Raw genomic sequence first — 24151 nt, forward strand, 5'->3', positions numbered from 1 at the left:
TACCCAGAAACTGGCAGTGTCTGAAAATTGGACTTTTTTTCCCCACTCTCCAGCGAACCTTGACCCCACTCGATGCATTTGGCAAAATGTTGGGGAATTGTCGAGTACTGATTGGCTTCACGCGCCTGTCATTTCTCACGCTGCAGCTAAGCTTGACACCACCTGACCCAATGCAGATGTGGCAGAGACAATTGAACTCACCCAACAAGAACAAACAGCTCTTTTATAATCCAAAGAGGTGGAATATTTAGCTTTTTTTTATGCGTTCATGGGAATTGGGCATTGCTGGCTAGGCCAGCATTTATTGCACATCCCTAATTGCCCTTGAGAAGGTGGTGGTGAGCTGCCTTCTTGAACTGCTATAGTCCGTATGTCGTAGGAACATCCACAGTGCTGTTAGGAAAGGAGTTCCAGGATTTTGACCAAGCGACAGTGAAGGAACGGCGCAGGAATGGTTTGCACAGTCCTACCACAGCAGGAGAGCAGGATGTCTGCTGTGGAATTTCAGTGTCGTTTTATTGAAAACCACGTCCAGCGGTTTAAAATGTTAACTAAGCATTTGAAAAGAAAATGATCTAAACTATGCCAATTTTTGTTTTCTTGATTTAGTTCCACCAACTGTTATGGTACAGACGTATCCAGTTTTCTCGCCGGATGACTGCAGTGAACGCCTCCATGTCACCTGTACAGCAGCAAATGCGAAACCAGCTGCTACCATCACTTGGGAAACACCTTTCACTTTCCATGCCAATCAAAGTATTGAGCCTCCTGCTGCTAATGGGACTGTGACCGTCTCCAGCCATTTTCATCTGTGTCCAACAAAATCAATGAACAGGCAGAATATTTCCTGTGTTGTGGAACATCCAACTCTGAAAAGTCCTATACAAGCTCCTTATAAGCTGAATATTGCCTGTAATCACAATTACTTACAGCTTTGTCCTTATATTTGTTTACATGTGCAAGTACATAATGAGGCACAAGGACTGAAATAGAATCGATTAAGGCTCCATTTTAACTACCTTCATTTGCTGGAAGTGAGGAGCAATTAAACATACAAACTTACGAAATAGGAGCAAAAGTAGGCAATTCGGCCCCTCAAGCCTGCTCCACCATTCAAAAAGATCATGGCTGGCCTGTTTGTGTTTCAAGTTCCATATTCCCATCTACCCCCGATAACCTTAGATTCTTGTTAGGCAAGGAAATCAATCTACCTCTGCCTTAAAAATATTCAGTGACCCCTCTTCCACTGCCTTCTGAGGCAGAGAGTTCCAAAGTTGCACAACCCTCTGAGAGAAATAAAATTCTCCTCATCTCTGTCCTATAAGGGCGATCCCTAATTTTAAAACAGTGCCCCCTAGTACTGGACTCATCCACAAGAGAAAATATCCTTTCCATGTCCACCTTGTCAAGACCATTCAGGATCTTTTATTCTGCAATCAAGTCACCCTTCACTTTTCTAAACTCCACTGGAAACAAGCCCAGCCTGTCAAACCTATCCTCATAAGGCAACCTGTTCATTCCAGGTATCAATCTAATAAACCTCCTCTGAACTGCCTTCAATGCATTTACATCTTTCCTTAAATAAGGAGACCAAAACTGCACACAGTATTCGAGATGCAGTCTCGCCAATGCCCTGTATAACTGAAGTATAACATGCTTACTTTTATGTTCAATTCATCTCGTAATAAAGGATAGCATTCCATTAGCCTTTTTGATTGCATGCTGACCCTAGATCCCTCTGCACCTCCGAATTCTGCAGTCGTTCTCCATTTAAGTAGTACTCTGCTTTTTTATTCTTCCTGTTTGATGTTCTGTAGCATCTGTTGACTATGAATAACAGTCCTTTAGCATTTCATCCCACGCTTAAATTCTAATGTACTATGAACAATTTCAGCCACAGCTTTCCCTGCTTCTATCCTCATTTCATTTAGTGCTTCCTGCCCTGTCTTGGCTTCTTGTGAATATTGAGGCAGTGCAACTTTTCAGAGGCCAGTTGATTGCCATGTTCCAGTGGCCTATTTAGTAATTCTGCTACTGCTCCAACATTGGGAACTGCATGGGGGATTTGCAAAAACAGCATTCATTTTCAAAATGTCTGCAATTGTTGAAGCTTTTCATCTTGCACTCATCAGGACGGTCTCAAGGATATCAAATTTCAAAGGGAACAACAATTTATACTGCATGAGAAGAGTGTGCTGATGAGTTGGCAAGTGGACTCTTGATTCTTTTGATTCTTTTTTCTTCCAGCAATACTCAAATTCTGTACTACCAAATGACTATTTCATTTCTTGTGCCTGAAATATCATATTCTATAAATGTTTTGAATATTGCAAACACGCGCAAGCCCCAGTGTTGCTGCATTTTCTCCATTCGAGCGCATACAGTTGGTAGCCTGCCCATAATGTGTGGGACCAGCCCAGCCCCAGGATCACCTCAATTCCTGAGCTCCCTTCCCCACACCCACCATGGTGAGGCCCATGCCCAAGATGAACAGAAATTCAATGAGGAAAAAGGTTATGCTCTGTAAAATGCTGCTTCGAACTTCTTAACGTTCACATACGTAAAGGGCCATATCTTCCGACTAGTGTTGGAAAGTGCTGGCCTGCAGAAATTAGAAAAAATAAATGCACACTTACCTGTTCCTGAAAATTCCGTTGCCATTTCCGTTCGCTGGAGCTACTTGGGGCCTGCATGGAAAGAATCCTTGCGGGCCCCAGCAAAGTCTAAATCCAATGTATTCAAGAGGCCACGCCCCTTTTTTACAGCACTTGCTGCCGTAAAGCAAATAAGTTTAAAGGGCCAGGGAAATTGACAGGCCAGAGGAAGTTAAGTGTCTAATGTAAGTAGATAGGATTTGGGAGTTAGAGGCGTCTGGAGGTCAAGGGGGCATGGGGGAGTCCTGTGGGGTCAGTCTGGTCTTTACGATAGTTGCCAGAAGTTAGAAGAGGTTTTAGTTCTTCACACTTTTTTTCTGGGTAACTATTGGAAATTCCAATTGTCGACCCTGACTACAGACATGATGAGTAGCCTAATCCTGTGTTCCCATAACATACCATGTCAGCTGCCCTAATTAACAGAGGAGCTTTCATATTTCATTGACTATTTGATTATCAGTGTCAAGACTTGTCTGCTGTAACCTTTAGGCAATTTCTTACCCAGATACAAGAGACGGTGAAATTAATCTTGGATGGTAGCACAAAACAGGCGTTAGTAAATTGGCAGTTTATTTCATACACAGCCCAATTTTCTTTGCCTTCTTTAAGGAAAAGGGGGATAAACGATTATGGGTTCATAGGATTAGACTACTGATCATGTTGAGAGTAAAACATTAAAACAGTCTTGATGGGGCATAAAGCATTTTTCTGTCTTATAATTTCTATGTAGAATGATCATCATTCCTCAAAAATATATGTTTGAATTGTATATTGTTTTCAATTATTTCAAATGTTTGAAAAAAAATGTTTTTTTTCAGATATGTCATCAGCTATTGTCACACCTCAAAAGACTGAACACGGCAGCTTACTCCTGGTTTGTGCTGCAGATGCTAACCCACCTGCTACTAAATACTTCTGGACAAAGTAAGGACATTTCTGTTTTGTTGCCATGGTGCCACAAAGACTTGTTTGCTAGTATAAAGTTTCAGGCACTGAGCTTCACATTCACATGAAGATCAATTTGACCAATTCCTGTACTGTACGATTCTCTATCCGTTAGCAATAACAACAACTTGCAGTTATATAGCACCTCTAATGTAATGAAACTTCTCAAGATGCTCCATGGAGGCATTATAATCAAAATATGACACTAGGCCCCATAAGGAGGTCTTGGGTATTAAAAGCTTGGTCAAATGAGGTAGTATTTAAGGAGTGTCTTAAAGGATGAAAGCAGAATGGTGGAAAGATTTAAAGAGGGAATTCCTGAGCTTAGGGCCCAGGCAGCTGAAGACACCGCCACAAGTGGTGAAGCAATTAAAATCAAGGATGTTCAAAAGACAAGAATTAGATGAGCGTGGATATCTTGGAGGGTTGGAGGTCTGGAGGAGATGGCAGTGAACGTGAGGTGTCAGGCCATGGAAGGATTTGAAGACAAAGATAGGAATTTTAAAGTCGTGGCACTGCATAACTGGGAACCAATGTAGATCAGCGAGCACAGGGATGATAGGTAAATGGAATTTGATGCTAGTTAGGACACAGGTAGCAGAATTTTGGATGGCCTTCAGTTTAGGATGGGTACAAGGGTGCAATGTGGGAGCCAGGCAAGAGTGAGTTGAAATAATCAAGTCTGGAATTAACAAACGCATGGAAGAGGTTTCAGCAGCAGAAGAACGGAGGCAGGGGCGGAATCTGGCAAGGTTGCAGAAGTGGAAATATACAGTCTTAGTGACAACACGAAGCTGTGAAAGTTCACCTCGAGGTCACTATATGACACTATGTTTGTGAAACATCTGGTTCAGCCTCAGACAGCTGCCAGGGTGCAGGATAGGGTGGCAAGGGAGCAGAGTTTGTATCAGGGACCAAATACAATGGCTTCAATCTTCTCAATATTTAATTGGAGGATATTTCTGTTCATCCAGTATTGGAAAAGCAGTCTGACAATTTCGGGATAGTGGAGGGGTCAATAGAGGTTATGGTGAGATAAAGCTGAGTGTCTTCAGAGTACATGTGGAAACTGACACTGCATGGAATTTTCCCTTTGGAGACTAAGTGGGCGGGTTTCGTAGCGTGTTTCCTGCTGGGAGGCAGGGCAGGATATTATGTCTGATTTTGCACTCAGAAGCTAACTAATTATGCATTGCTGAGTGGTTCTCAGACATAATCATCACCAAATCACCTGCCCCGCCATTACCTAATAGGGTCGAAGGTCTGGGCACCATATTTAAACACCACCCGAGCACACACAGTCACTCCCTCCAGCTCAGCTGTGTGCAGGAAATTTCTTGATATGGCTCGACTGAAGAAAAAGCAGATCACAGGTTCAACAATGGCTTCCTTGAGGCCCTCATCCATAGAGTCTTGGATCACCGGGATGTCCTCTACCCAAGGGATGGCTCCAGGAGGCCCACCAACCTCACTTCACCAGCCTGAGAGGTGACTACAAGGGAGATCAGCGGGTCAGGCACCCGCCAGAGAAACATCATCCAGTGCAGGAAGAGGATGAATGATCTCATCCGCTCTGTGAGGGTAAGTTAACCTTCAGATCACTTCAATCTCACACTCTCATAATGGCACCATGCACTTAAGGGGTTACACCGCCCAGGGATCTCACACAGTATTAGTGGGGGATATATCAGCACTTATTGTATGGACACTTTGACACCACCAGCAATCCCATCTTCCATGCTACACAAACTCCATCCTCAACCCTTTATGGTTAGGGCTCAGCACACACAGCCGGCATGCATGCTTCCCAACCTGTCCTCCATCTCTTCTCATCACCTTCCATTCCATTTATCTTCACGCAGGCCAAGCTTGCCCACAACTGGAGGGTGCTATCCCAGACAGAAGGAGGCAGCCATTCAGGAGCTGTCCCAGTTTGAGGAAGATGCCACCGAGCTGGCAGGGGAGGACAAAGATCGCTTCTGTGGGGAAAGCGAGATCAGCCTCTCACAGCAAGCCAGTATGGGTGGGCTCTCCATGAGTTGATCACATCCTGATAATCACAGTGAGTGACATGCAATTCTATATTCTGCCTGCTTATGAAGTAAATCTATCTTCTGTATCTCTTACAGGCATCAGCAGGCCCAGAAACAGCTCCAGCACAACCGTAAGCTTCAGCCCCCCCAGTCACCTCAGAGGAGAATTCTGAGGACACATCAGATGAAGAACTGTCACTGCATTCACCTGCATTCTCCACCAGCACAGAGACACACACCCCGGTAGGTCGTAGATCTAAGTTAGGATTGGGGTCACGTTCTGGGGAACACCTCACTGACACATCAGTCGGAGGCAGTGACAACTCAGGTCGAGGATTGCTGGAGAACAGGCACCCGCTGGAGAACAGGCACATGCTGAGTCCGAGGTACAGAGTTGTGAGAGACAGTTAACAGACTACAAACAAGAATGGAGGAGTCCATCCGCGTTCTGCCTGATGTCATAGCTCTGACATGCGAGTGCCTCGAGGTCTCCATAGGAAGGGTGGCAGCCACCTTGGAGACCTTAGTCCAGCAGAACCTGCTGGAATTGCACTTGGACCTGCACTTCAACTCTATAGGCATAGGTGGGATCTATCAGTAGCTATGCGAGAGTGGGTAGGGCACGTTGACCTCCCTCCAGGAGGCTCATTCTCCCCACGGAGTCAGGCAGTGGCTCTCGGGCATTCATAGGGAAGAGGATCAGCAGCTGGAGACCCCGGGGCCATCCACCCAGGTGACTCCATGAGTGTCCAGCTGATCTCAATCCCCTCTGCCTGTAACCTCATCACCTCCAGCAGTACAGCTGAGGAGGGTGCACCTGCCCTACAGCAGGAGACTCAAAGCAGGCTAGGCCCTCCAGGTCTCGGAAGCCACCTGCCAAAGTCATCAAAGCCAACAGGCAGTTGCAGTAGCAGGCAGCCCCTACCTCTGCTGCGGATGTCGGGGATGCTAAAGAATCAGGAACCAGGTCGCGTGATAGTATTTATGTTGCACTGTATATTGAGCTCAATTTAGTGGCACGAAATGCTTGAAGCTTAGATATCTCGGAAGCTTTGATTGTGCCTTTCAAAATGTAGAATGTAAATACCACCCATTGGTTAAATGTTACCAATAATAAATGTTAAAAAAGAAAAATGTGTAGCTGTGTAGTTAAAAAAAATTATGAAACTTTGACATCACTTCTGGGTCACGGGTGTTCAATCACTGTATATGTCATGCATTTTTGTAAATATATTTGCTGTTCATGAGAATTACCTCGTCGCTTGAAAGCATCGTGCGTATGCATCTGTGTGCCCTCTTATTGCGAGGGTGAGCCATGCTCCCACTCAGTGTTCACCTCCCTTTGTGAGGCTCACATTCATGCGATTTGTAGCTGACTCATGATAGTTACTTGGCCTTGTGTTATGTCAGGGAGATGTGTCAAACTCTTTACTGAAAGTGTTTGCAACATCTGCTAGTAACCTCTACTCCTTACAAAACAACATAGAGTTAGGTGTGCTCACTAGCTTTGGAGGGTTAGCTGTCAAACTGACATGGCTGCCTTCGTTGGTAGTAGCAAAGCACAAGACCTACATCCATGATGGTCTCTCCAGCCATGCCTACATCTCAGCATCCACTAAAAGTTTCTCATTAAGGTGGCGATGACTGCATCAATTCCTTTGACTCAGCGTTTGTGCTGTTGTGCCCGCTTTCACTTCCCAGAGCACACAGATACAAGGTTCGCTGTTGAGCTTTCCAAAGATTAGGGCCTGGTGAATCACGAGAGTTGAAGGTGTAAGTCCGAATGCTGAACTTGCTATCAATGTTACTGGTTGTAAAGGCCTTTCAGTGCACTGGAATGGCACTAGGGGACAGAAAGAATGTGGCCGTGTCCTGTTGCCTGCACCTTACTCCTCCTGGAATCTTGTGGTTATCAGTGTGGCACGGGCACGTTTCCACAGCATGCTTCTTCGATGGCATCCTTATGTCGAAGCTTACCCTCACCTCCCTCTTCAGGTTCCTGCCCTTCCTCTCAGCCTCCTCAATGTTTCCATCAGGCAAGGGATCCCCCTTTGAAGTGCCAGGTTGTGAAGGATGCAACATGCCACGATTATGGAGGGCACCCTCGAGATGCCACATAGATTCTCTATGGATCCCTGGAGCAATCCACGGGCAAAGAAAATTGAGTGTGGTGGTGACCTTCAGGACACTGGCAGGGGAAGTCTTCCCAGTCCATGGGGCGTTAGATCTTCTCGCAGAACGTGGCAGATTTGATCCACCAGCTCTCTTGACAAGCGCAGGTATGCGCGGCATTGTCTGTTGCTCTCTCCAAATAGGAAAGTCTTCGGTAGACCCTTGGTCATGCATGTCGCCCCCATTGGATGGTCCTAACCTCCTCATCCTCTGGGTGTTGCTGGAGCTCCCATGGACCTCAGGCCAGGCCTCCTCCTGGATCATTGCCATTAAGAAGGCAGCATTGAGCCCAGGCTCCATTATTCAATCTGCTTTCTCCCTGTGGCGTGATAAATGAAGCAGATTAATGAATTCTGGGCAAATATAGCTGACCTCCCACTCACAAACAGAAAGCCACTGTCATGTCCTAGAGCTGCATCAACACTACTAGCTTTTTGCTGATACAGCCTTGTAGCTGAGACGCAAACTCACAGACCGAGGTGACTGTCATGAAGCTAGTAATGTATATAATATTTTCGAAAATGTTTTTCTTTTAAAAAAGGGGTTTAGTCTGTGGGTATGTCTTAATTGGATTAAAGCCAGCTAGTCTGGGTGCTTAGATGTGTACTAGTTTTGCTATGTGAGAGAAATAGTGTGCATTTGCATTTTTTGAATAGAGCATCCAAGGAGTGGGGTGAACATTGACGCCTATCTAGCAGCTACCAAGCAATATGTTTATATTACTAATAAAATTATTACTATGAAAGGGGCTTCATTGTTAAAAGGTGAATTTCAAAGAGGCTGGTGAGACGAATGAGAATTTGAATTCAATCAATGGCGGTAGTTTTCGGGTGTGCAGAGCAGAGGCAATGTGAGATCAAAAGTCAGCTGTAAGCCTCCAACTGGATCCACAGCAATCAAAGTGAAAAGAACCTTATTTTGAATTCATAAGGTGAAAATGCTGCGCCTGGTGTTTGGTTAAGTCTCTGGGTTGCCATTGCCTTAACGGAGATTAGTTTGGGAATTTGTTAAAAGTTATGATAGTAGTAATTTGAAGCCATGTGTATATATATTTGGATAAAAGCAAAAAAAGCACTGGCTCTTTATCCAGCTCTACTTGTGTCCCCTCCCCCCACCCCTAAACCAGCTTATATTTCACCTCTCTTCCATTTTTAATTAGTTCTGTTGAAGGGTCATTCGGACCCGAAACGTTAACTGTGTTCCTTTCCGCAGATGCTGCCAGACCTGCTGAGTTTTTCCAGGTATTTTTGTTTTTGTTTTGTATATATATTTGAACCTGTATAAATTAATAAAATGTTTCACTTAGTTTAATATAAAACCTCGAGAACTAGTGGTCTGATTCCTGAATTTAAAGTCACATCTCAAACATAACATTTAAAATTATAGGTTATGACAGCTGTTTAAAGTTTCCCTCTGGGATTTTTAAATAACTCCACTTTACCAACTTCATTGGTCATAACAGTGACCAAGATACCAACCGCAAGATCTCAATCCGACAGAGGTTGGAAGAGGTTTGGACACATTCACGTAGTGTGCCACCTTAGCAAAGACACTCCTGAAATGTACGAGCTGCTGTACCGATTAAGCTCAATTTGCACTTCAGCAATGACTGGATGCCCTTTGCCCATTCTCTCTGCCAATTGGACAAAGCACATTAGAGGCTTTCATTGATGATCTGGCAGATATGCAGCAGCTGTACTTCCTTAACAGTTGTCTGTATTTTCCATTCTCTCACCTCTCTATTAAAGCTCAAATGGCGCTACTGTATTGTGAAGCCAGTGACTCCTGCAGTCTCTCGTTGAAGCTCACCAAAAGGCAATGGCTCCAATTGCACCTTCTCAAGGAAGTCTCCCTCTTTTTTACTCTCTCTTTCAATGTTGTGACTCTAAGCAGTTTGAGGGTGCCCCCTGAAAGGGCCCCTTAGTCCAACCTTGGGCTCCTCCCACACTGCCTCAGTGCCCTCCCATGCAGATTCTTTTACAGTTTTGATTTTAAACTGTGCAATAACTTCAGGATTTCAAGATGGTGGTGCTGAATTTCTTCTTCGAGACCAGCTTCAGCTCTCCCCGTCGGTGTTCAGGTCCCTTCAATCTTCCTGGATCCTCACGATATGCAGGTAGACCTCGCTCTGATTATTCTCCAGCATCCCCCAGTAGCCCTGGATCCCATTGTAATTGTGGTGGACATTCCAACACTCCCCCACTGAACCCATCACTGTTGATGTCCCCATGCCCCATGTGGATCTTACCCCTCCCCATCTCGAGGCTGTGTGCGCTGTCACATACCGAAGACCACACCCCCCCAGGAGAGCTTCAAGTAGCCCCCTCTTTATTACGTTTTCCTGATTTACAAGCTTCAGATGTCTCCCCTAACTATGACCATCCCACCTGCAGCCCACTACCGGTCCAGACGAGCCCATGGCCATGTCCTGCACACCAGGCTGTGCCTTATCCCAATTGAGCACACAGGCCCTGCCTCTCCCTGCAGCGGGACTATGATGTGTGTGCCATGCAGAGCCCTGCAGCCTGGCCTGCAAAGCCCCAGGACTGCCTTTAAACCCTCACCTTGACTGTTAGTTCCACAAAACCCCAGGACTGCCTTTAATCTCTCGCCCTGACCCCCTGGCCTCAGACCAGGGACTATGACCGCCTTTCAATGAGCTTTCCAGTTCCTTCTTCACTGAATACAACACAGTCTCCACCACCCCAGTCCATGAGCCTCTGTACAACCAGTCCCTCATGTGCAAGCCTTTCCCCTCCCCAATCTCTATGAGTCTCTGTGCAACGTATCCTTCTTGTGCCACACGAACACAACCTCCTTCTCCTATTCCAGAGTCTGTGTGCACCCCCTCCCATTCAAACAGTTCGATTACCATCCACTCCCTTCTGTGTCTGCTTTCTAGTCTTCCAGGTCAGGCTTGGGCTCAGGCTCCAGCTTCCCCACTCCTGGTCTCCCCTCTGCCTGCCATTGCACACCCCTCCACCCCTGCCCAACCCCACAATACCCCATTGTCCCTCATGGCTCTGTCATTTTTTTCCCCCCACACACTCCAACCTCACCAGAGCCCATTTGCTCCCATGTCTCTGTTAACCTCCTCGGTCCCCCTCCCACCCCAACCCCAACTCCAACTCCAGCCCCAACCCCAGGTCACAATGCTGGTCTGTGTTTCAGCGTGCAGCCCTGCCTAGAGCAACTGCACATATTGAGTGCTGTCCTCCCGGAGTATGGAGGTACCCGCCATGAGCAGACCTACACTATACCCACACCAGTGTGGCATAACACTGGCATTGCTGAGAAATCAGAGCAGAGTTGTTGCAGGCAGACTTTGAAAGTTGCACTCACATCAAAGTCATGAGTGAAGTGAGGGTGGATAGCTGCAAGCAACTTATATCCGGTTGCTTTTCAGATCAGTCTAATTTTCCGCTGGCGTGGCACGTAATTGAGAGGGAGAATGTGATTCCAGCAAGTAGCTTTTTTAATGAGTATTCATAACACGGTAATGCATCCAAATAGCTTTCCCGACATGGATCAGCGGGAAACCTGACCCGTCATCAGCCCGCCACGAATGTGGTGAGGGGAAAATCCAATTTCATTTCCTGCCGGTGAGATTCCGACTTTTAGCCTCTCTCTGAAATTACTGCTCCCACCCGCCATGAAACCTGCCACTGGCGGGACTAGAAAATTCCATCCTGTGTTTTTGGATATGTCGCTGATAGGCAGCATATAGGTGAGTTATTGGAGGGATCCTTAAGGAACACCAAAAGTAACTTTGTGGGAATGGGAAAAGAAGCCATTGATGATGATTATCTGCCTACACTTAGATAAGAATGGAACCAAGTGATTGCAGTCCTACCCAGCTGAACGATGGTGGAGAGGCATTGGAGCAGGATGGTGTAGTCAACTGTGTCAAAGGTTGTAAACAGGACGAGGAGGTATATTTTGCCTACAGGACTCTCATGTAGGATGTTATTTGTGAGTTGGTAAGAGCTGTTTTGGACTGTGATAGGGCGGAAACCTGATTGAAGAATTTAAGCATTGAGTTCCAGAAATATAGACAAGAATTTGGGAGGTGACAACATGAGAAAAAGGAGGTTAGAGACGAGGTAGCATTTGGATTGGAGGGACCAAAGGTAGGGTTTTTGAGATGAGGGGTGAGGATGACAGGTTTGAAGGAGAGGGGTACAGAACCTATGGAGAGAGAACTGCCTAGAATGGGAGCCAGAAAGAAAAGTTGGATGATCAGTAAACTGGTGGGAATAAGGCCAAGTAGGCATGAGGTGGATCCCATTAGACAGGATGAGGGGAGCTAGAAAACTGAAGAAAGACACATGTTCAAGGTGAGGATAAGGAGGAGCCTCAGAAGAAGTTTGGCCCGGTGGGCTAGGGGAAAGGAAGGAATTGTCAGAGGCAGCTAATTGGATGAAAATGAAAAGCTTGCATTTCTCTACCCCTTTTCATGACCACCCAATGTCTCAGAGAGCTTTACAGCCACTGAAGTATGTTTTGAAGTGTAGTCACTGCTGTAAATATAGGAAAAGTGGCAGCTCATTTGCACTTGGCAAACTCCCACAAACAGCCATTTGATAATGACCAGATAATCTGGTTTGAGGATTTTGGAGGAAAATGTAACTGGGCTAATTAGTAAGATTGCAGACGACACTAAGGTTGGAGGAGTTGCAGATAGTGAAGTGGATTGTCAAAGGATACAACGGGATGTAGATCGGTTGGAGACTTGGGCGGAGAAATGGCAGATGGAGTTTAATCCGGACAAATACGAGGTAATGCATTTTGGAAGGTCTAATACAAGCAGGAATTATACAGTAAATGGCAGAACCCTTAAGTGCATCGACAGGCAGAGGGATCTGGGTGTACAGGTCCATAGGTCACTGAAAGTGGCAACGCAGGTGGATAAGGTAGTCAGGAAGGCATATGGCATGCTTGCCTTCATTGGCAGGGGTATTGAGTATAAAAGCTGGGAAGTCATGCTGCAGCTGTATAGAACCTTGGTTAGGCCACACTTGGAATATTGCGTGCAATTTTGGTCACCACATTACCAGAAGGATATGGAGGCGTTGGAGAGGGTGCAGAGGAGGTTCACCAGGATGCTGCCTGGTCTGGAGGTTATTAGCTATGAGGAGAGGTTGGAGAAACTCGGATTGTTCTCACTAGAGCGACGCTGATTGAGGGGCGACTTGATAGAAGTTTACAAAATTCTGAGTGGCATGGACAGAGTAGATAGTCAGAAGCTTTTTCCCAGGGTGGAAGAGTCAATTACTAGGGGACATAGATTTACGGTGAGAGGAGAAAACTATAGAGGAGATGTGCAGGGCAAGTATTTTTACGTAGAGGGTAGTGAGTGTCTGGAATTCGCTGCCAGAGGAGGTAGCGGAAGCAGGTACGATAGTGGTGTTTAAGAGGCAGCTTGACAAATACATGAATAGGATGGGAATAGAGGGATATGGACCACGGAAGTGCAAAATGTTTTAATTGATGGGCAATATGATCGGCGCAGGCTTGGAGGGCCGAAGGGCCTGTTCCTGTGCTGTACTTTTCTTTGTTCTTTGATCATATTTTGGCCAGGACACCAGGGATAACTCCCCTGCTCCTCTTGGAAATAGCGCATTGGGAAATTTTACATTCACCTTACCTAAGGACCTTGGTTCACCGGTTCAATCTTGGTGACACTTGTTGTTGGAGGTGAGGGTGGTGGAGATGGGGGGCATTAAGAAGACAGCTTGCCTTAGAGAAACAACACCAGGGTGTAACTTTGCATTCCAATGAGCCGTTTTAACAGACAAGAGCAGTGCCTGGTACTGTATTATGTGGTCTAGCCAGGTATGGGAGTGATTGGCTAAATTAGTTGTCTGCTATATCTGTTCATGTCTGTATCCCTTGGACTTAAAGGATCAGCGGCGAGGGCCTTGCCAGAGAGAATGACTACGGTGAGAAAATAGCGGTTTTAATAGGGATGAGGACATTGAAGTTGGAGGTGAGGGTGTGGTTGAAAAGATTGGTAACTGCAGAAATGTCGTGTTAAATGGAGGGCCAAATTTAGTGTGTTGCATTGGGTTAGATATTGGCCTTTAACATCTACGACCTTGCTTACAATCCACCCATTCTGATGGAATGAAAGTTTCCTCTTTCTACTCGCTGTAAAGTTTTGAGGTAATTTGAGGCAGGCATTCTCAGGCTGGTCCTGTGCTCAATGGACTAATGCACAAAAATTCCCCAATACAACACTAATTGACAGTGCCACTCAGTGGGCAGGGTTTTCTGGTCCCACCAGCATCATCGTGAGCTGGATGGCCACTCTCCAATTTTTTCAGTCCCGCCTACAATGATGCTGGCTGCTGGTGGGACAGGAAAATCCCAGCCAGTGAGACCAACGTTAGGTGAGCGTAAGTAATGGAAAATAATGTCACACTGCTGGGTATTCATTCCTGAAGTTGGGATTTTGCAACATATTTAGGACAAGGTAGAAGGTATTCTAACCAATGTCTGACTACACACTAAATAAAAATAAAAATACCTGGAGAAACTCAGCAGGTCTGACAGCATCTGCGGAGAGGAACACAGTTAACGTTTCGAGTCCGTATGACTCTTCAGCAGAACTAAGTAAAAATAGAAGAGGGGTGAAATGTAAGCTGGTTTAAGGGGGGGTGGGACAGGTAGAGCTGGATAGAGGGCCAGTGATAGGTGGAGATAGCCAAAAGATGTCATAGACAAAAGGACAAAGAGGTGTTGACGGTGGTGATATTAGCTAAGGAATGTGCTAATAGGTGACATTAAGGGTAGAATGCAGGACGAGCAAGGTACAGATAGCCCTAGTGGGGGTGGGGTGGGGGTGGAGGAGAGAGTTCATGATCTAAAATTGTTGAAATCAATATTCAGTCCGGAAGGCTGTGAAGTGCCTAGTCGGAAGATGAGGTGCTGTACCTCCAGTTTGCATTGAGCTTCACTGGAACAATGCAGCAGGCCAAGGATGGACATGTGGGCATGAGAGCAGGGTGGAGTGTTGAAATGGCAACCGACAGGGAGGTCTGGGTCATGCTTGCAGACAGACCGAAGGTGTTCCTTCTGGGTGTAGACTGGGTGACCGCTTTGCGGAACACCTTCGGTCTTTTTAAAGGATGTGAGGGAACCCGCCTCCACCACCCTCCCAGACAGTGCGTTCCAGACCGACACCACCCTCTGGATAAAAAAGTTTTTCCTCACATCCCCCCTAAACCTCCTGCCCCTCACCTTGAATGTCCACTTGTGACTGACCCTTCAACTAAGGGAAACAGCTGCTCCCTATCCACCCTGTCCATGCCCCTCATAATCTTGTATACCTCGATCAGGTCACCCCTCAGTCTTCTCTGCTCCAACGAAAACAACCCAAGTTTATCCAACCTCTCTTCATAACTTAAATGTTTCATCCCAGGCAACATCCTGGTGAATCTCCTCTGCACCCCCTCCAGTGCAATCACATCCTTCCTATAATGTGGCGACCAGAACTGCACACAGTACTCAAGCTGTGGCCTCACCAAAGTTCTATACAACACCAACATGACCTCCCTACTTTTGTAATCCATGCCTCGATTGATAAAGGCATGTGTCCCATATGCCTTTTTCACCACCCCACTAACATGCCCCTCTACCTTCAGAGATCTATGGACACACACGCCAAGTCCCTTTGTTCCTCAGAACTTCCTAGTGTCATGCCATTCATTGAATACTTCCTTGTCAAATTACTCCTTCCAAAGTGTATTACGTCACACTTTTCAGGGTTAAATTCCATCTGCCACTTATCTGTCCATTTGACCATCCCGGTCTATATCTTTCAGTATCCCAAGACACTCAACCTCACTTTTAACCACCCAGCCAATCTTTGTGTCATCCGCAAACTTACTAATTCTCCCCCCCACATAGTCATCTATGTCGTTTATATAAATGACAAATAATAGGGGACCCAGCACAGATCCCTGTGGTACGCCACTGGACATGGGCTTCCAGTCACTAAAGCATCCTTCTGTCATCACCCTCCATCTCCTACAACTAAGTCAATTTTGAACCCACCTTATCAAATTACCCTGTATCCCATGTGCCTTTGCCTTCTATATTAGTCTCCCATGTGGAACCTTGTCAAAGGCTTTGCTGAAATCCATATCAGCTACATCAACTGCACTACCCTCACCTATACATCTGGTCACCTCCTCAAATAAATTAATCAAATTTGTTAGGCATGACCTCCCTCTGACAAAGCCATGCTGACTATCCCTGATCAAACCTTGCTTCTCCAAGTGGAGATTGATTCTCTCCTTCAGAATTTTCTCCAATAGTTTCCCTACCACTGACGTGAGACTCCCTGGCCTGTAGTTCCCTACAACCCTTCTTAAATAGCTGAACTACATTAGCTGTTCTCCAGTCCTCTGGCACCTCCCCCATGGCCAGAGCGGAATTAAAAATTTGGATCAGAGCCCCTGCGGTCTCCTCCCTTGCCTCCCTCAGCAGTCTGGGACACAAATCTTCCAGACCTGGAGATTTGTCCATTTTTAAGCCTGCCAACACCTCCATACCTTGTCACTCCCTATATCAATATGCTTAAGAACCTCGCAGTCTCTCTCCCCGTGTTCGATCTCTTCATCTTCATTCTCTTGGGTGAAGACGGATGTGAAGTATTCATTCAACACTCGAGCAGTGTCTTCTGGCTCCACCCATAGATTGCCCCCTTGGTCCCTTATAGGCCCTACTTTTTCCCTGGTTATCCTCTTCCCATTGATATACTTCTCGAATATCTTGGAATTTTCCCTACTTTTACCAGCCAGAGCTTTCTCAGATCCCCTGTTTGCTTTTCCAATACATTACACAACGATGCTCAGCTCTATGGAGATTGCTACTGTTACACGGTATTTCTGGACGAAGGACTCTGCCCAGCGAAGTAAATGAATGTTAGTTGCTGCACCATGTTTTATCCCTTATTGATTCCCACCTTCGGTTTTTCCACATAAAGTCTATTTACATCTCGAAGTACCTTGGGATATTTGCCTATGTTAAAGGCACTATTTAAAGGCAAGATACTGTTGGCTTAATTATATCAATATATCTTTCTTTAATACAACTGAACTGAAGTCTACCAAAAGAATGTAACTACCGCTAGCACAGTTATACTGAGCACTTAGCTGCATGGAATTATCGTAATGCCTTATGTCATTTGATTGAAGCAAATCAAATAGTTTATACTGACCTGCAATTGAACTGTTTTTATTAGAGACAGTGGCTCTATCCCAGATGGTGTGATAACAGAAAATGACCACGTTAAATTGCCTAAGATGACTCTTGACCTTTATGGGCTCTATACATGCGAAGCAAAAAACACAGTTGGTACTGCATTAGGCTCCATTTATTTATTCACAGGTAAGTGTCTTGTAAATTCATATGTATGTTCCAGTGATTTTTAAGTTTATAAATTTCAGTTTCGAATTGAAGAATTAAACACATTTTGTTACAAAATGATATTAAAAACTGAACAATTTACAACTGAACATTTAACCTTATTTTACAATGTTTTCCAATATACTGAGTGATCTGCTGTTGTTATCCTTACAATTATTGAATAGAATATTTTATAAGGATAGCAATATTAGTGTATACTCATTAAAAATGCTAAGGACCATCAGCACAGGAACGGTCCACATCCACAATGGCCAGCTGAATTGCTCTATTTTCAAACTCTGTCAGGTCTTGGGGTCAGGCATTCCACCACCAGTCTGGGACCTCTCCCTTTTGTTTTGTGCCAGATTGTCCTGCATGAAGACAAGATGGAGGGAACGTTAGGAGGATGCTTGCCAGGCATGTGTATGTGCTTAGTGGTGCTATGGACGGGATGAGGACACGATCTGCAGGGCAGATGAAGGTGTGTGTGTGAGAGAGTGAATAGTGATGTCCCTTGAGCTGGCAGTGAGTGAGATCCCTGTGAATGTGTGATGGGTTTGTGAGTGTGTGAGTTGAGAGTAATGAGAAGAGTGACTTACCCTGGCAGGAAGGAGGAGGTCATTCATCCTGTTTTGGCACTGGGTGGCTGTCCTCTTTTGGAGTACATTGGTGCTGACCACTGCTGCCACCACCTCCCATGCTGGACTGGTAACTTTGCTTGCTGGCCTTTGCCCAGAGCGGGTGTAGAGGACATTGCAGCAGGCCCCCACTGCATTCAGTCGGTGCTTGAGGGAGGTGTTGCTAAATTTGGGGCAGCATGCTTCTTAGCTTTGGCAGCCATGTCTTTGCAGCAGCTTCCTATCCCTTGGAGAATGCTATCTCTGCAGGGGCAGCCTTTAAATATGGTAGACGGATTACTGAAGCTCTGAGGCCAAGGCGTGAATCAGAGGCCTCCCTGCCAGTGATCTAACGTAAAACCCATGCCTCTGATTTTTTTTAACAAATTTCCACACGACATGGGGTGAAATTCCGCAATTGCCATTGGTGGGTCAAATGTCGATTTTCCCCAGCCGATCTCTTTGTCGATTTCTGAAAAAATTCCTCCCAATATTTAAGGTGAATGACCTTTCACCAGAACTTGGTAAAATATTAAGATTTAATGTGTTTTAAGCAAGTTCAGAGGCAGTGAATGCGTAGGTGGAAAGGAAAGAACAAAAGGGAAAGTCTGTGATGGGGTGGAAAACAAGAGTGATTAAATGACAAAAGGAGAGATGGTACCAGGCAAAAAGAAGGTGGTAATGGGACAATAAAATATTCAAAAGATTAGTCTAAAGGAACTGTAAATGACAAAAGTCATTTTGTCAACTGTCTGAAAAAATGGTAGCAATTACTATGATCTGACATTATTCAACTCAGTTGTAAGGAACATATCTTTTTATTTCTGTTGGAATGTTGTAAAGAACATATCTTCATTTTCTGTTGGACTGTGGATTAGAATTACTATGGCCGCAGTTTAAAGGACATGTCCTCTGGAACAGGATGAGCGATATATACAATGTTGCAGGCCTGGAACAGAGTGTGCCATGAAAGAAATAATGGTGCCGGAAAGGAGTCCTGGACCAAGGGAGCTGTCAGACAACAGCATTTTAATTGGCTCCTGACCAGGTGACCAGGTTTTGTGTGAGAAGCACTGCAGCAGGAAACTCCTGACCTGCAAAGATATAACATCTAAAATCTCTTTTCGTCATATCCCTATTGCCTGCTTTCTCTCTGATGAAATCCCTGTCGAAAGGAAAAAGGGAAAATCACTGTTAGAGATATTGGAAAGCAAGTTCTCAACCACTGAAAGTGCTGGAAGACCACCTCATGTTATCAATAAGAACTGAAAGAAATTTGGAAGACATTGGTCAAAATCAACCAATCGAATTCTGTACTTCGAATTGGTGCTATTGAACTGTTTTATCCCACCCTTAAAATCCATGTTGTGTGTGTGTGTGTGTAGGGATTTAAGAAGGGGGTAGAGTTAGTTATAGTGTTAGAAGTTAGCAGTTCATATTCCTTTCATTTGCCATTAATTAAAGACAATTTGTTTAATAAAGTTATTTACTTGATAAGTTTACAAACCTGGTGCTCGTATTCTGTTAACCTTAATTAAACAGTTAGGTAGAATTAGGGCAATTGGGTGGTTTGGCCAAACTTTTCACATTTGTCGCGGCTTGGGGAACAGTGCGGCGTGACACAGTGTTGAGTTTGGAAAGCTGTAAAGTGCCTAATCAAAGGTGACGTGCTGTTCCTCAAGCACCCATTGAGCTTCACCGGAACTATGTAGGATGCTGAGCACAGAAAGCGAAACTGGGGAAGAAAATTAAAATGACAAGTGGTTGGAAACTCAGGATCACATTTACAAACCGAATGGAGTTGTTCAGCAAAGCGACTACCCAATCTGCGTTCCGTCTTCCAATATAGAGGGGAGCACATCATGAACAGCAAATACAAAAATTGAAAGAAGTGAAGTAAATTGTGGTTTCATCCTGAAGGAGTGTTTGAGGCCCTGGATGGTAGGAAGCGGTGTGGTAAGATGGAAGGTGGTTTATCTGCTACCTTTGCATGGATGTGGGCTCAGGGTTTGATAGCAGATATTGGCATGATTGAAGAGTGAACCAAGCTACCATAGCGGGAACCTTCTCTGTGTCATGCTGGAAGGAGAGGGGAAGTTGTTTCTCATGGTGCAACCCAGTTGGCATGGAAGTGGAGTGGGGGGAATGGCAGAGAATGAGTTGTTGAATGTGGAGCCTTTTGGGGTGCAAGGTGAGGACAAGGGGAATGAATCCTTTTGTGGAAATATTGTAAAGAGAAGGGAAGAGGTAGAATAGACATGGCCATGAACCTTGTCAATTATGGTAGAAGGACATGGTTCGTTGAAGTAAAAGGAAGATAGATTTTAAACATTGTTCTGGTGATGCCATCTTCATATCAATACAATGCAGATAGAGAAACTAAAACATTACAGTCAGATGTTGTCAGGGGCTATCGACTTTGCTGTGTCTTGTGTGCAGCCATTTTTTGATATCACATGGAGTAAATCAAATTCTCTGAAGACTGGCCTTTGTGATGGTCGGGACCTCAGGAGGATGCTTAGATAGACCATCCATTTGGATTTCAGGTTGAAGCTCCAGCCTTGTCTTTTGCACTCACAAGCTGGGCTTGATTTTCCGCTACCAGTCAGCACTGGATATGGCAGGACTGCAGAATTTTGATCAGATTGTGGGAACACTTGGCTCTGCCTATAGCATGCTGCTTCTGCTGTTTAGCATGGTTACAATCTTGTGTTGTAGTTTTACTTCTGCCTATAGCATGTTTTTCTAGACTCTTCACTGAACCGGGACTGGTCACCTGGCGTGTTGATGATCGAGTGAGGGATATACCAGTCCTGAGGTTACTGATTGTATGTAATCTAATTCAGCTGCTACTGATGGCCCACAGCACCCAAAGAATGGTCAGTTGGAGCTACTAGACCTATTCTGAATTGATCCCATTTAGCACGGTGCCAAGCTACAAGATGCAGGTTATCCTCAGTGTAAAGGCAGGAATTTGTGTACGCAAGGACTGTACAGTGATTGCTCCTACCAATACTGTCGTGAACATGTTAGGGGTGAATCTAAGAGAGTGGAGTTCAGTAAGTTCTGAGGGAGACAGGTTAGAGTGAGTGAGAGGAGCAAAGAAACTAAAATGGCCATGTCATCCAGGCAGTTTTCAATAAAGAGAGCAAGAGAGGGTAAGAGACCAGAGGGAGGGTCCGGGTGGAGGGAAAATCTCAGAACTGTCTCCAGCTGTAATCCATAGCAAGTGTTTTTTTCCCTAGATGCCTGGGCATTATCTAGGAAGGATCATCAAAGGAGGCCATATGGGTAGAAGTAAAAAACACAAAAGCGGCAAACACGCTGTTAGGCGTGTACTTTAGGCCCCCAAACAGTCAGGGAGAGATTTAGGATAGTTATGGAAAAGGATAAGGTAGGGCCGGGAATAAAAATTCTAAACTGAGGAAAGACTACTCTTACTGCTGTTTGTGGTGTACATTTAGACTTAAATGTAGGAGGTATGATCAAGAAGTTCGTGGATGACACAAAAATTGGCAGGAATGAGGAGAATAGCCATAAACTGCAGGAGGATATCAATGGACTGGTCAGGTGTGAAGAGCAGTGGCAAATGGAATTCAACTCGAAAAGTGTCAGGCAATGCACTTGGGGAGGGCTAACAAGGGATTACACTTTGAATGGTAAGACCCTGGAAAGTACTGAAGGTAGCGGGACAGGTAGATAAGGTGGTTAAGAAGGCATATGAAATACTTGCCTTTATTAGCCGACGCATGGAATACAAGAGCGGGGAGGTTATGCTGGAACTGTATAAAATGCTGGTTAGGCCACAACTGGAATACTGCATGCAATTCTGGTGACCACATTATAGGAAGGATGTGATTGCACTGGAGAGGGTGCAGAGGAGATTTACCAGTATGTTGCCTAGGCTGGAGGGTCTGAGCAATGAGGAAAGATTGGATAGGCTGGTGTTGTTTTCCTTGGAGCAGCGAAGGTTGAAAGTGGACCTGAGAGAGGTGTATAAGATTATGAGGGGCATAGATTTAAGGTAAGAGCTAGAAGGCAAAGAGGGGAATTGAGGAGAAACTTTTTCATCCAGAGAGTGGTGGGAGTCTGGAACTCACTGCCTGAAAGGGTGATTGAGTCAGAAACTCTCGTAACATTTAAGAAGTATTTAGATATTCACTTGCGTTGCCATAGCCTCCAGGGGTATGGGCCAAGCACTGGAAAATGTGATTAGTGTAGTCAGATCTTTATTGCCCAGTGTGGACACAATGGGCTGAATGGCCTCCTGTGCTGTAAATGTCTATCAGTCTATGAGCCTACGTAAGCAGTGAAACAATAAAAAGCTGCACAGGGATCAGCTTCATTCCAGCTCTAATTTTAGTGATAAGATAAAAGCAAAATACTGCAGATGCTGGAAATCTGAAAGAAAAGACCATTGGCCATACAGACTTGAAACGTTAACTTTGTTTTTCTCTCCACAGATGCTGTCAGACTGAGTTTTTCCAGCATTTTCTGTTTTTCTTTCAAATTTTAGCAATGTTTATTGAGGCCAAAGCTGAAAATCAGTGTGTTCATTTTATTTATGGGAGGATCGGACACCAAATTAGGAAAGATTTGGAAAAACCATAAGTTGGTTTTAAGGAGCTTTTTCTTGGGGGAACAGTAGGAGCAAAGAGGAAGGGGCTAAGGGACGGAGTTGTCGCAGGGTGGATAAGAGACCACTGAAAGATCTATTATTGAAGCAGAAATAAGGCAGCTTTGCATAGTAGGTAGATGTCCCAGGACTGGAGGGATTTGAGGTAGGAGGTTGTTATAAAAGTGAGTTCAGACCACGGAGATATTTAGAATTTCTGCTTGCTTATGGGTATTTCCTGAGGCAATGTGTAATGGATTTCTTTCAGCTTCACCTGCAAGTCAATATACATTGTTAATTTCACTCATCAGGAGGATGGCAGGAACGACAGCTGCCCATTTTATACCCCACCTGACTTTACCCTCCATTGATCTGAACCCACCTGGTAGGTTAGGCTAAAACTATCCCTTGTATTAAACATGTGTCCTAATACAGAAGTACTAGAGCAGCCCATTGCTCTTTTTAATTTTTTCAAGCATTGTCCATATTTTTTTCTTATTTTTGAACTTCTGCCCAGTTATCTTAGTGTTTCACAGATGTGTCAAAATAAAATGCACCACGGAAGTTAATAAGGAACCTTTCCAACTATCCGTCTCTCTCTTTCTCTCCCACTCTCTCTCCTCCTTAAAGATCTATTTAAAAATCATCATCAGCTTTTGGTTATTCCTCCTAATATCTCAGATTCACACAGTGCAGAAGATGCCCTTTGGCCCATTGAGTCTGCACTGACACGTGAGAAACACCTGACCTATCAACCTAATCCCATTTACCAGCACTTGGCCCATAGCCTTGAATGTTATGACGTGCCAAGAGCTCATCCAGGTACTTTTTAAAGGATGTGAGGCAACCCGCCTCCACCCCACCCTCCCAGGCAGCGCATTCCAGGCCGTCACCACCCTCCGGGTAAAAATGTTTTTCCTCACATCCCCCCTAAACCTCCTAGCCCTCACCTTGAACTTGTGTCCCCTCATGACTGACCCCTCAACTAAGGGGAACAGCTGCTCCCTATCCACCCGGTCCATGTCCCTCATCGCCTCAATCAGGTCGCCTTTCAGTCTTCTCTGCTCCAACGAAAATAACCCAAGCCTATCCAACCTCTCTTCATAACTTAAATGTTATGATCAGGCAACATCCTGATGAATCTCCTTTACACCCTCTCCAGTGCAATCACATCCTTCCTATAATGTGGCAACCAGAACTGCACAAAGTACTCTAGCTGTGGCCTCACCAAGGTTCTATACAACTTCAACATGGCCTCCCTACTTTTGTAATCTATGCCTCGATTAATAAAGGGCAAGTGTCCCATATGTCTTTTTCACCACCCCACTAACATGCCCCATCACCTTCAGAGATCTATGGACACACATGCCAAGGTCCCTTTGTTCCTCAGAACTTCCTAGTGTCATGCCGTTCATTGAATACTTCCTTGTCAAATTACTCCTTCCAAAGTGTATCATCTCACAGTTTTCAGGGTTAAATTCCATCTGCCACTTAACTGCCCATTTGACCATTCCATCTATATCTCCCTGTAGCCCAAGACACCCAACCTCTCTGTTAACCACCCGTCCAATCTTTGTGTCATTCGCAAACTGACTAATCCTACCCCCCACATAGTCATCTATGTCGTTTATGTAAATGTCGAATAATAGGGGACCCAGCACAGATCCCTGTGGTACGCCACTGGACACTGGCTTCCAGTCA

General features: G+C 45.1%; 1 protein-coding gene across 6 annotated transcripts in view; it reads left to right on the top strand.

Annotated features, from left to right (window-relative positions):
* LOC144682972 (nectin-1-like) overlaps nt 1-24151 on the top strand; it is a 93607-nt gene that overhangs the window by 35874 nt on the left and 33582 nt on the right. For 5 of the 6 annotated variants that reach the window (XR_013577145.1, XR_013577144.1, XM_078545906.1 and 2 more), the window contains exons 3-5: nt 610-912; nt 3473-3578; nt 17055-17200. Coding sequence is in view for 3 of the 6 variants with exons in the window: in XM_078545906.1 (XP_078402032.1) it covers nt 610-912; nt 3473-3578; nt 17055-17200 (555 nt within the window). In the remaining 3 variants the exon portion in view is untranslated. The remainder of the gene's footprint in view (nt 1-609; nt 913-3472; nt 3579-17054; nt 17201-24151) is intronic. The other variant, XR_013577146.1, reaches the window with a different exon arrangement.

This window comes from Cetorhinus maximus, chromosome 7, assembly GCF_964194155.1.
Source record: "Cetorhinus maximus chromosome 7, sCetMax3.hap1.1, whole genome shotgun sequence".
In the NCBI taxonomy this organism is placed as follows: Eukaryota; Metazoa; Chordata; class Chondrichthyes; order Lamniformes; family Cetorhinidae; genus Cetorhinus; species Cetorhinus maximus.